Consider the following 12,420-nt stretch of genomic DNA (forward strand, 5'->3'; position numbering starts at 1 on the left):
GTTAAAGTGAATATAATTGTATCGTAGAGTGAATATCACACTAAGTTACATATATTCATCAAATTACCCTATCATATTCACTAAACTCAAAATGAATATAATAGTGTTATATCATGAATATCATATTACTTAATACATATTCATTATGTTACACAATCATATTCACTAAACTGAAAGTGAATATAATAGTTACATATGATGAATATCACACTAGATAACATATATTCATCAAACTAAATTATCTGATAGTATCATATGATAAATATCACACCCAAAATCACAAATTTAACCGTGAATAATGAAAAAGAAAACGGAAAAATTCAATTCAATTAATAGTATATGTGATTTTTAGGGTTTTAACGTAATTTCAACACTTACCTGATAAAATAATCGATCAAAACAGAAAACGAGATTACAAAACTAATAGGATGGATGGAAAATTAAATTTGTGCGCGTAATTTATTTGGTGAATATATAAGCTGTAGATTTGAAATAGGAAAAAGAAATTATTTACTGTAGATGGTAACTGCTTAATAGTAGGGGATGTTGGGGGTTTTTATTTTTTTATTTAAACAATATGACATTTGGTGCAAAGTAGATAGTTACGCAAGACAAAGGCCAGTAATGACATCAATTAAATTTCCAGAAAAGATAGAACAGAAGAATTGACCAAACAGTTCCCAGAGCCCCACAGTGTCAAATGTCGGTTTAAACAATAGTGACATATCTCAATTCTATTGGTCCATCTCCTTAACAAAACCAATATAATTGGTCCAATTTCTACCCTTTTAATCAACCCCACCAAATCTCAATTAATTTCCCCTAAACCCACAAACAAATATCTCATCTCTTAAACCCACAAATATCAATCAAACCACATTTTTTTCCCACTGTTTATCACCATTCAGAACCTTCCCAGAAAATCATCTATCCCTCACCGACTTACTCCCCAGATATTTTCCCACACACTTACTTACTTACTTACTCGCAAAGTCTCCATGAATATCTTCACCTATAAATACCCTCCTAACGCCCCTCATTTCCTCCATTTTGTACCTCCATGGATAAAAACTTCCCCTTTTCACCCACCTCATCTTCATCTTTCCCTAATACTTCAAATTACGATCCACCCATGTCATTTTCCGATCCGTTTTTACCCGGGTCAGTAACCATGGACCCGTTTCCTCCATGTTATGATCCTACACCACAACCACAGCCACAACCACTTGAGTGTTTGTTGGGTATTCAAGTGCCACCGTTTTTGTCGAAAACATACGATTTGGTTGACGACCCGACAATTAATCCAATTATTTCGTGGAACTCTGGAGGCGAAAGCTTTGTTGTTTGGGATCCTGTGGAGTTTTCTCGCTTAATTTTACCTCGCAATTTCAAGCATAATAATTTCTCCAGTTTTGTTCGTCAACTTAATACTTATGTGGGTACTTCATTATTATTCTTTGATCATGCTCTTTTTTTTTTTTTTTTTTTTTTTTTTTTTTTTTTTAAACTGTTCTTGACAATTCTTCCTCTGATTGTATTCGTTACTCGGTTTTTTTGTATCAATGACTGTAAGTTTTGTTGTAATCTTGTAAAGGCGTAAACTTTGTGTAAGACAAATGTATAGAAATGGATCAGTATATTTTTCTGAGATTTGTGTAATTTAGTGAGTTATATTATGTAATTAAATTTGTAAAGAAGAAGGCAGGCGTCAGGGATGATTATTAGCTGGAGTGCCAAGTTTCACCAATTAAACAGGTAGGATTTCAGGCTCAATTGGTATTTCACATGTTTTATTCACACTAATTATTTGTGCATAATACTTGCACATAATATCATACATGCTTGTTTAATTGCCGAATTAGACTATCGTCAACTTTCCTGAATTTCTACTCTCAAATACTGCACTCCAGTTACTGTCTACTGACTCTAGTATGTTAGGTTCTGATGAAATGTCAAGTGCTATTACAATTCCAATTACTGCTGAATCAGGTTCTCTGATATTTTTAGCTCATTCAGAGGATTTGTATGTGTGTGTTCCTTGCTATCAGTGAATGTATTTGGCTGCTTTTTTCGGTTAATTTTGATTAATTGCTTAACCACTTCCCTTATGATTAGTATAGAACTGTCTCACCTGCGAGATCGACCCATTTAATTTATGGCTGATGGGTTGGGTTTTGTATGTAAGACAGTCTAATATAACTTGTTAGATTAGATTTGTCTTTAGCCATGGCTTTGATTGGTTGTCTAATTTGGTTGTCGAATGTAGGGATTTCGCAAGGTTGATCCTGATAAATGGGAATTTGCCAACGAGGGATTTTTACGTGGAAAAAGGCATTTGCTGAAGAACATTCACAGGCGCAAGTCACCACAACAAGCAGCTCAACAAAATACTTGTCAAGGAGGGTCATCTTCTGAAATTGCCAAACCCGGATTAGGAAGTGAAATAGAGAGGTTACGAGAAGAGAGGAGTGCCATGATGCAAGAAGTTATAGAACTCCAACAACAGCAAAGAGGAACTTCAGAACGCATGGAAATGGTCAAGGATAGATTACAAGCTTCAGAGCATAGGCAAAAGCAAATGGTCTCATTCTTAGCTAAGGTGCTTCAAAATCCTGGATTTATGGACCGTCTCAAACAAATGAAAGAAAAACGGGCAATTGATGATCCAAAATCAAAGAGGAAGTTTCTAAAGCAGAAACATCAAGAAACAAGCTCTTCTAAAACCTCTCTAGTAAGGTTCAAACCCGAGTTTCCTGATTTTGGAGATTTTTCTTCAGAATTCCCGGATTATTTCTTACAAGATGTGGTGGAAGATGCAAGTACTGGTATGGAAAATGCGCCTTTTGGAGTTGAGGATGTTCCCTTAGATGAGTTAGAAATACCTGTTGGAAAACAAGAGATACATCCTCTACCAGAAGCTGATCCTGAGTACCTTGTTGCATTTCCTGAGGAGTTCTCGTCTCCTGGCATCGAAAATATCATTAAGCAAGAGGAGGTATGGAGTATGGGTTTGGATCTGGGCACAAATATACCCTGTTCTAGTCCGAGTTTATGGGGCAATATTGCTAGCTATGATGCACCACCACCTGAGGTGGGACCATCTCACTCAGTCGGGTTTTCAGATGTCTTGGACTTGGGTTTCCTTCCTGCGGTAAGCTCAGGAATCGGGAAGTGGCCTGATTATGAATACGCTCCTGGCCAGTCCGATACTCGGTGTTTCGACTTGAAAGACAGTGATATTGATTGTTAAATTCAACTTGTTTTCTAAACAAGCTGGGTACGTGACATTCTTAGGTGTAGATTAGTATATATATACTGATAGAAATATTGATTGAAATATTTGATCTATAAATAGTTTGGATTGTTTTTGGCTCATTTTTTGCCACTCATCATGCCTGAAATGGTTGAACAAAATGAGACTTGTGTAATTTAACAGGTTGGCAAGGGGCATAGAAGTATTGTCAATGTGTTTGTCCACTATTTGAGAGGTTCATAGACAAACCTCTTTAGGCTAAGTTTATCCACGGGTTCATCTACAGACTTCAAACTCTACCACCTTAACTTTTTACTAACTTTTCATTCTTTGACTCTACCACCTCAACTTTTCACTAACTTTTCATTTTTCAAACACTCTTAGACTCGCTCAAAAGATACACTTTATTCTCAGAGTCATTTTAGATTTTGCCACCTCAATATTCCAATTAATTTATTTTACTTTTTTATTTCATTACTTCAATATCTACATTTATTTTAGGGTTATTTAAGGAGGACACTCCAAATTATTGGGGTGCTTTTCAAAATATCACAAACTGTATTTTAACTATCGTTATACCCAACTATTACAATATCTTTCTTTTAAGAGAATTACCAATTTATTAACCTGTAGTAACAGGTAAAAGCTAGAATTAATCTCACCTTCCTCTTTATAATGTTCGTCATCTTCTTCTCCTCCATTATACAGAAAATAACCCAATACATTTAGGGGGCGTTTGGTTAGAGAAAGGGAAAGGGAAAAGAAATTAGAAAGGGTAAGAGGGGGAAAGGTAAGAGATTACCTAAAACTTAACTAGTTGTTTGGTTACATCAAGAAAATGAAGTGTGGTGGTGTGGACGCGGGCCCACGGGGGCGCTTGGGAAACAAGCGTTTGCATTTGTGGAGTCGCCACCAATTTATTGTGGAAAATTAGAAACCGTTCGAATACCTCGTGCCATGTCAAGACACAAAGTAGTGACATGAACACCAAGAACTCGTTACCCTTAACATTCTATGTCTAGAATGACTCTCGTGGATGCCAATGAACACGGATGTTCACAGAGATCTGGAGTAAGGGGTGAGGGTACGTATTAGGAAGCTCTTTTGATCGAACACCTAATCCCGCCCGCCTCGATAGCGGCCTCTACTAATGATTAGGGAAATTATCTATACTCGATATATTGTCGATTATATGCATGCAATGCAACATCCAATAGATTTATCCTAGCATGTGAGAATTAGACTAAGTCGGTTATCAATTAATTTAGCATACAATTGAGTCGAAGTATGGATTTAGATTCAATTACATGTGAAGGCATACAAATGGTACAATAAAAGAAATACAATAAATATAATAAATAGAATTACAATAATTACATCGGATCCATTGATTTATGTCGAAAATACATTTAAAACGGATAATTTGAGAAAGAATAAACAAACGAATTAACGAACATGAATTAGGCGAAAATACGAATAATAGTTAATTACATACGTAAACTAATTAAACTAGGTCAAGGCGAGCGAGAAGTTCGAGAGGTAAATCAACCTGGAACAGCACAGGAGAGCGCGCCCTCGGAAGAGGCGCAACGATTCTTGCGTCTGTTCAGTCGAAGTTCGTCAGGCGAAGCCGAATCGCAAATCGTTAGTATTCGTGGGTGAATTTAATGATTGATTATGAACAATTGACTCAGATGAAAGTGATTTAATACATTAATTACATGTGAATGAGTCATAAAAACGATAAAACATAGATGAAACGAATGTAAACGAATTAATTACATGAATGAAAGATTGATTAGTGACATGGGTGAACTAATTAGGTTAAATATGACGAATTAATGAAGAACTAATGACGGATATGATAATAGACAGATGGAAATATATCAAAGGTCGAATTCCAGAAACTCGATATGAAAGAATCGAATCTCTACAACCCGGATTGATTTTAATGACGAAAACCCGCAAATATTGGTTATAAGGGATTAAAGTCGGGATTTAATGATGAATTAGATAATAATGAATTACTTACATGTTAAAATTATTATACTTAAAATTATCGTGTTAAAGAAACAATGAACAATTGATAACGAAACAAAACAATCGAATTATCAAAAGACGAAGGAAGAAGAAAGGAAGCGAGGAAGCTGCAAGGCCTCACGAAGAGGCGCGGCGGTGATGCGTCCCCTTCGAAAGAGCGCGCGGCCAGTGCTGCGTCCCTTCGAAGAGGCGCAGCAGTTGTTGCGTCCTTTCTCGACGTTTGTCTCCTGTTAATCCTTAAAAAGGGTTTGAAACATGGTTTTACGAATCGGTTTTAGAAGTACTTTCGACATAAATCTTACATGTTGATTACAAAAAGTAAATAACAATAAATAAAGAAGGATTTACACCCTCAGACTTACATGTTTGACGAAACGAGATGAACTAAGTTTATGTTTTAGTGATGCTCGACTCGAATGTAACGAAAGTGCCCTCGTAAGAGGAAAAAGATTAAGATTAATTAATGTTGATTGTTGTGGAGTTGGTCAAATTGGTCGGTCATGCAAAACGAGGCTGGTACTCAGAAAGATCCGAGCTTACGTGGTCGAAAGTTCAAGCACGTAGACGCCAAAAAGTAAGAACGTGGTCTAGAATGCAAAGGGAGAAGAGAAGGGCGGACACTCGCGTGAGAAATATGAGGAGCGAAGGCTCCTATTTATACTAATCACGTGAAGGAGTTAGGGTTTTCGGAGAAACTTTGGAAGTGAATCTCGAAAAGATATGAAAAGATACGAAAAATACGCAGAAAAGGACTTGGGAAGAGGCGCAACAGTCACTGCGTCTCTTGGAAGAGGAGCATCACCTGCTGCGTCTGTTCCCAGGTGGTTTCCTCCTGCGGAAGAAAGATTTCCGTGTTTAATTTATGGAATAACGGAATAATATTATCTTCCTTAATATTTTGTATGAATATTACGGGAAATTCTTTACCAAAGATTAAAAGATTGTGAAATATGGAATAGAAATATCCGGAACATTCCAGAACATTCTGACTCGGGATTTTAGCGGTTATCAGAAAATGAAGACGGTTTTAGGCCCGGACTCCAAATGTACTCTAATTACTGTCAAAACGACCGTATCGGCGCGTAGATGACAATTAAGAGGTAGACACCAGTGTTTGAGCAATCACTTGACGATAAACTTATGAACTGTCACAAATCGTTCCGCGTACCAAACATGCGGCCCAATCATCACCGGGTGGTTTGCGGGAGGTGCATAAATGAGGTGTCTACAGAGCCCCCACTTTGATTGAGGCTTGGACAAGGCGAAAGTAAAAGTATATCCATCAGGTCAATCGAAGATTACAACCTGACGATTATGGCAACGCGAGGCGGCTCAAGGGGTCTGAACCAAGGACCTGTCGTCGGGAACATTTTAGAGTCTGTCGACTATCGGGGAGGGTCGTTTAAAGTCCATTAGACTACGTAAGGAAGCTCGCCATCCATAAGAAGAGACCATACCTGAGATTCCTTGAGACGTTTCCGGAGGTGCATAGGAGCTAAGGTTAAGCGTAGGAGCTAAGGGTAAGCGTAGGGGCTAAGGGTAAGCATAGGAGCTAAGGGTAAGACCTAAAAGATAAGTAAGGACTACGCTAGGGTGTGAGACCCTAAAGGAAAGCATCGACGGGAAGGAGGTCAAATATAATTTCGACCTAAGGGGTAACTAAGGCTCGAGTGTAAGAACTCTGCCGGTTTGGGAACTTCTGGAGAACGACACCTGTATCGCACTCCGTGGGGAAACAAGAAATATCGTTAGTAGCAGGACACATGCGGGAACTGCTGGGAGAAATCTGCTTGGGTCGTCTTCAAACAAACTTCAGAAGAACTTGAGAAGGACGATTGTATGTCGTGAACTCTCGTTGGGGAAACCTTATCAGGAACTTATCTCCATGTCTCGAGAGGGATTGTCTATCCGCTTACTCTCGCTGGGGGAATATAATGAAGGCGTGTCGAAACACCTGTAAGAGAATACTTGCTCGTTGTGACAAGTAAGGTCTTGGAAGCGATAAATAATGTACGATAGTCTGAAGTTGGCTTAGAAATGCGGGTCTGAGCGAAGAATAATCGTCAAACGGACCAGAAAGATAAAATGGCATCGGGGAAGAGGCGCACCAAAGATGGGCCCACAAATAACGAACTCATAACGAATTTTTGAAAATTCGTATGAAGGGAAGTTGAGGAAGAGGCGCAGCAAGAGCTGCGTCTCTTGGAAGAGGCGCAACACCTGCTGCGTCTTTTCCTGAGCGTGGCAATTCTGCGTGAAAACGCGATGAAACAGGGGTTTCATTTCATTTGTTTCGAAACATAATTCCTCAATTTCTCTCTCAAATCTCAACCATTTCCGCCAAAATTTGATCCAAAAGCTTGCATTTGCCATGACTAATCGAGGTATGTATATCATTCTTGCATTAATCTTCTATAATGGACGAATTGGATCGACAAAATTTAGGGTTTTCAACCCTAAAATGTCGAAAATTTGGGGCTTTTCTCCCAAATGATCTTGCCTTGTAAAATTGACCTTGTAAATGGCTAATTGGTAGTATAAGGATCATAACCATGTATGTGTTTCGAATTTTCGTTGAGTTTTGGGCATTTGAGTGAAATTGTGGCGGTTTCACAGCTAAACCGTAAACTGCTTCGAACATAGCCTTAGGATTGCTCATTTCCGATGAAACTTGATATTTGGAATCCTTGGATGATGGGTAAACTTCCTACCATCTCGGAATTTTGGTTTGTGACGGCTTTTCAGGACACTTTTCTAGGGCATAATCGCCGTTATAACGAAATGCTGTCGAAATTCCGACTCGAACCCATGACTAGGCTTCAACTTAGGCTTTACTTAACCCAAATTACCACATGAGTGATCGGGTTTGTGGGAATACGGCCAAAGAAAGCGAGAAAAGAGCGACTTCGGGGCTTCTAAAACTCGAAAATCCCCTAATCAAGGTTCGTCGTCACTTGACGCGGCCTAAAATTACTTTAACGTTGCAGGTGACGAGGCTTCTACTTCTGGGAGAGCTCCCATGGACATAGACACAGCCGTTGATGCTTCTCGTGCTCTCGAGGAGGCTTTTACTGTTATTGAGGCGGCTGCTGAGGACGAGGTCCTCGAGGAGGAGGAGGAGGCCCCGAGGCGGGCCAACGTTGGGCGAGGCGGTCGTCAGCTGAGGGGAGCACCTGCGTGGGCTTAGACCTGGGACAACAGGCACTTGTTTTGGGCTGCGGAGGGTCACCTGTCCTATAGGATGGTGAAGAGCTTGGTAACCTTGAATTCATTACTCATCACTCATCTTCTTTCATTTCATTTGCTCATATCTTTTCCAATTTCATTTAAACTAAAGATAGTTTTTTGTTTCAAATCACAATAGGAGGCCGGGAACATCAGATTGTTCTCGGGCTACATGATACGTGCATTTTATATAGTCTTTTTAGCCTAATTTATGCGCGTATCTTTATGCTTTTATCGTGGTTTTATGATACGAAATGCCCCGAATATGCTACTTTGGTGTATTTTGTCTTATTTGCAGGAATGGAACCAAAAGTAGTGAAATCAAGCCATTTACCGTCCGTTTTGCATGCATTTGGAGGAAGAGTAGATTTGGAGTGGGAATTACAAGCTGTCTTGGGATGCGTGAAGCTGTTTCGGGAGCAAAAAGGACAAGTCAAAGTCAAACTAACGTGAATTCTAAGCTGCTGAAGTCAAGATCCACTCGATCGAGTGCTTTCCTAGTCGATCGAGTGGTTTTAGGTCTAATAATTAGTCGCTCGAGTAGTTTTTCTAGTCGATCGACCAATCCCTTATGTGTGTTCAGTCGATCGAGTAACTGATCTGGTCGATCGACTGGTTTTTGGCTCAGTTTACTCGATCGAGTGGTTTTATTCCACTCGATCGAGTGGATTGTGCTACGGGCTGGGCTTTTTGCTTTAATTCCGCCAATTAGGTTTAGCTAATCCTATTTTCTTATAAATAGGAAGCTTAGGACGTCATTTAAACTCTCTCCCCGGACTCTCTCTCATTCTCTTCTCTTCTCCCCCTTACTTGGTTACTGTTGGATACATTGTTACTTTTGTTCTTCATTTCCGGATCTTTTAATCTAGTAATTCTTTCTTCCCTTCTCTCTTTTTAATTTAATGTTTATTGTTCTTATTTCTTTTATTCTTGTTTCCTTTATTTCCATGTCTAGCTAATTCTCCTTAGTATGTTAGGATTAGGGAAGCCGTGGTAGCAACATGTTATAATTGACTTGAATAGATTAGCCTTGCGATAAGAATTGTATTAGGCAATTTAATTGTTATCAGGACGAATGAATGCATGCAGGAGACCAATAAATCTAGTTAACCCCGACATGGATCGAAAGATTGGAAGGGAAGGCTTGTTTAATTACAATAGAGTATTGTAGTGAGGGCGAAAGCTAAGCTATTTACGCTCTAGGGCGGTTTAAGGACCGAAAGGTGACGATTATAGCTCTTCTTATCAATAGTTTAATCGTCTCAGTATACCCGATAGTATAGTTGCCACGGTGGACCGACTCCTAGCATATTTCCCTTCTCTTTCTGTTAATTTCTTACATTCATTTCTCTCTCGCCTATTAGTTTAATTCAACAATCAATTCAACCCCATTTCTGCGACACCCTGACAGACCGAATTAAACAGATAGATAGCAACTTAGCCTCCCTGTGGAGATCGACCCTACTTACCGCTGACTTCTGTTAGTAGTAACTTAGGTATTTATTTTTGGTACATAACGACGGTATCAAATTTTGGCGCCATTGCCGGGGAGGCGACGCTTTTTATCTGTTTTATTTTGTTTGTCTTTTCTCCTCAAGGGAAACTAAGTACCTTGAGGCCGTTCTTATCTTTTTCTTTAGTGCTGTTTTTATAGGCCTACAGGTTTATTAGACAAAGCACGAGGGAGATTATCGAAGGGAAGGCTTGAGTACCTTCGATCCCTCTTACCAAGATGACATCTGTCTCCCGACTAATTGCTCAGTTTGAAGCCCAAGCTGAAAAACCTGCTAGTTGGGAAAGGAAGAAATCTTGGGGATGTGGTACTGCTGAGCACAATGCAGTTGTAGTTGTGCCGCCACATCCACCCTATCAATGGCCACCGCAACAAGATCCTCCCGATATACAAGAAGAAGGATTTGCGGAGCTGAAATCTTTATTGGAGACACTTGCATCCCAAATGCAAGCTCAGCAAGATTATGATAGACAATTCTTCTCGCGAGTTGATGACCTCGAGTCTGTAGTTGCTCAGTTAGCAGCTGAGATAGAGATAGAAGAGATCGCGGAGCTGACATATTTAATGGGGACGCTTGTATTCAAAATACAAGAGAGTGATAGACATATGGACGCTCGAATCCTTGAGCTGGAGTCACACATTGCTCAGTTAACAGCTGAGATGCAAGAAGAAGAGGTATACCTTGCTGAGAGCGGTTTTTCCCCTGAGGAACCCGTGTTGCCCAATGCTGAGGATGGCCTCTATGACTCGGATGACGAGTTTCTATCACATTTCACCGCCCCACACAAAGATTTCAGCCCTATGCAAGAAGAATCACTCGATCGAGTAACTGAAAGTAGTCGATCGAGTGAACTTCCAGAAGAAAGTCCTCGATCGAGTAATATCTCTACTCGATCGAGTGAAATGCAGGAGGATAGTTCTCGATCGAGTGATCTTGTTACTCGATCGAGTGAAATGCGGGAGGAAAGTGGTCGATCGAGTGATTATTCTGCTCGATCGACTGAATTGGCCATGGGGAGCTTTGATTCGTCACTTGGGTTCACTTTGGATGACGATTTTGACGATGATGACGGTTACGGTGAATCTCCCTTATTCAAAGCTGAGTTGGATACACTTGAAGCTGAGATTTATGGGCTGAATTCCACTGAGGGCGACGAAAGGACAGCTGAGCCGGTAATTGCTCCTAGCACGGAAGAGGTAATAAACTCTTTTATCTACGATTCCGTCATTGAGAGCGACCAACCTGAGGTAGTAAACGATAATTTTATTATTGTTTGTTTTAATAGTATATTGCCTCGTTTGACTCGTGCTATTTCTTTTAATGCTATACCCTCTCACATGTGGACGCGTAATTTAACGATTTTTCACCGTCCTCATCATTTCAAAACTGTTAATCTAAAACGGGGCCCTACTTTATTGACAATTGCTCCCGCACTCCTATATTTTGTGGATAAATTTAGGAGCTCACATAGGAAATTTGTTAGACTTAAACGGTTAAACATTTTTAATTCCTATACTTTTATTCCACTATGGTGCTACTTATGCTTTTGTGTAACACATGCGCAGATGTACGATTTAATGCTGCGCGCTTTGAGCTGTTTTGATTATGACTATTAGAGAGGCTCGAAGAAAAGGAGGTCGAGCTGGGACCTGACTGAAGCTAGTGCTACCCGGGAGGCAACCCGGCAATTTTATTCTGCATTTTATTTCATTTAAGTTGTAATAAATGGTTTTTATACCATAGACGGTCTCAGTTAAGCTTGTTTTTGTTAGTTGCGGGCTGTTTTTATTATGTTTTGCAGGAATTACACCGAGGATCACTCGATCGAGTAGTCATTCTACTCGATCGAGCACTTTTGCTGATGAATTCACTCGATCGAGTGATTAATCTACTCGATCGACCACCTGCAGGATGAGAAACCGTTCGATCGACCACAATTCCCTTCGATCGAGCAGTTTTTGGGTGCCCTTTCACGCTTTTGACTTGGATTAGCTTCCTGAGACGGTTTTCCGGGCCTTAGCAACCTCCCATTTCATGGTCGGTTTGGGGAGGTCCCTTTATTCGCGCTATCTTGTAAGTTTTCCGCACTTACTCTCTCTTCTTCTTTTAGTTTGCGTTTCCTTTCCATGTTTTGGTACAATGAGGGCATTGTACGGTTTGGTTTGGGGAGGTTATGCATCCATATTTGTGTCTGCATATTGTTTTTATTGCATTTGTGTTATCACGTTTAATTTTCTGTTTGCATTGTTATTTATTTCATAAAAATTCAAAAATTCAATAAAAATTTGAAAAATTAGAAAAATTCAAAAATTTCACGTTTAATTTAGCATGTAGGTTGAGTCGGAACGGTCGATTTCAATGATGATACTGCACTGCAATTGTCTTTTT

At 39.6% G+C, this 12,420-nt stretch overlaps 1 protein-coding gene across 1 annotated transcript; it reads left to right on the top strand.

The window, feature by feature from the left end:
* Positions 1–781: 781 nt before the first annotated feature.
* Positions 782–3,375, top strand: LOC141592392 (heat stress transcription factor A-3-like). Its single transcript, XM_074413028.1, has 2 exons — positions 782–1,435; positions 2,267–3,375. Exons 1-2 carry the CDS (start codon positions 1,061–1,063, stop codon positions 3,248–3,250), a joined length of 1,359 nt encoding a protein of 452 aa, XP_074269129.1. The 5' UTR covers positions 782–1,060; the 3' UTR covers positions 3,251–3,375.
* Positions 3,376–12,420: the final 9,045 nt, after the last annotated feature.

This window comes from Silene latifolia, chromosome 7 (assembly GCF_048544455.1).
Source record: "Silene latifolia isolate original U9 population chromosome 7, ASM4854445v1, whole genome shotgun sequence".
NCBI classification, from domain to species: Eukaryota; Viridiplantae; Streptophyta; class Magnoliopsida; order Caryophyllales; family Caryophyllaceae; genus Silene; species Silene latifolia.

Coding starts and splice junctions, on each gene's coding strand:
- LOC141592392 (XM_074413028.1), top strand. CDS start 1,061: ATGGATAAAAACTTCCCCTTTTCACCCACCTCATCTTCATCTTTCCCT. Junction 1,436..2,266: donor TTCGTCAACTTAATACTTAT/GTGGGTACTTCA, acceptor TGTCGAATGTAG/GGATTTCGCAAGGTTGATCC.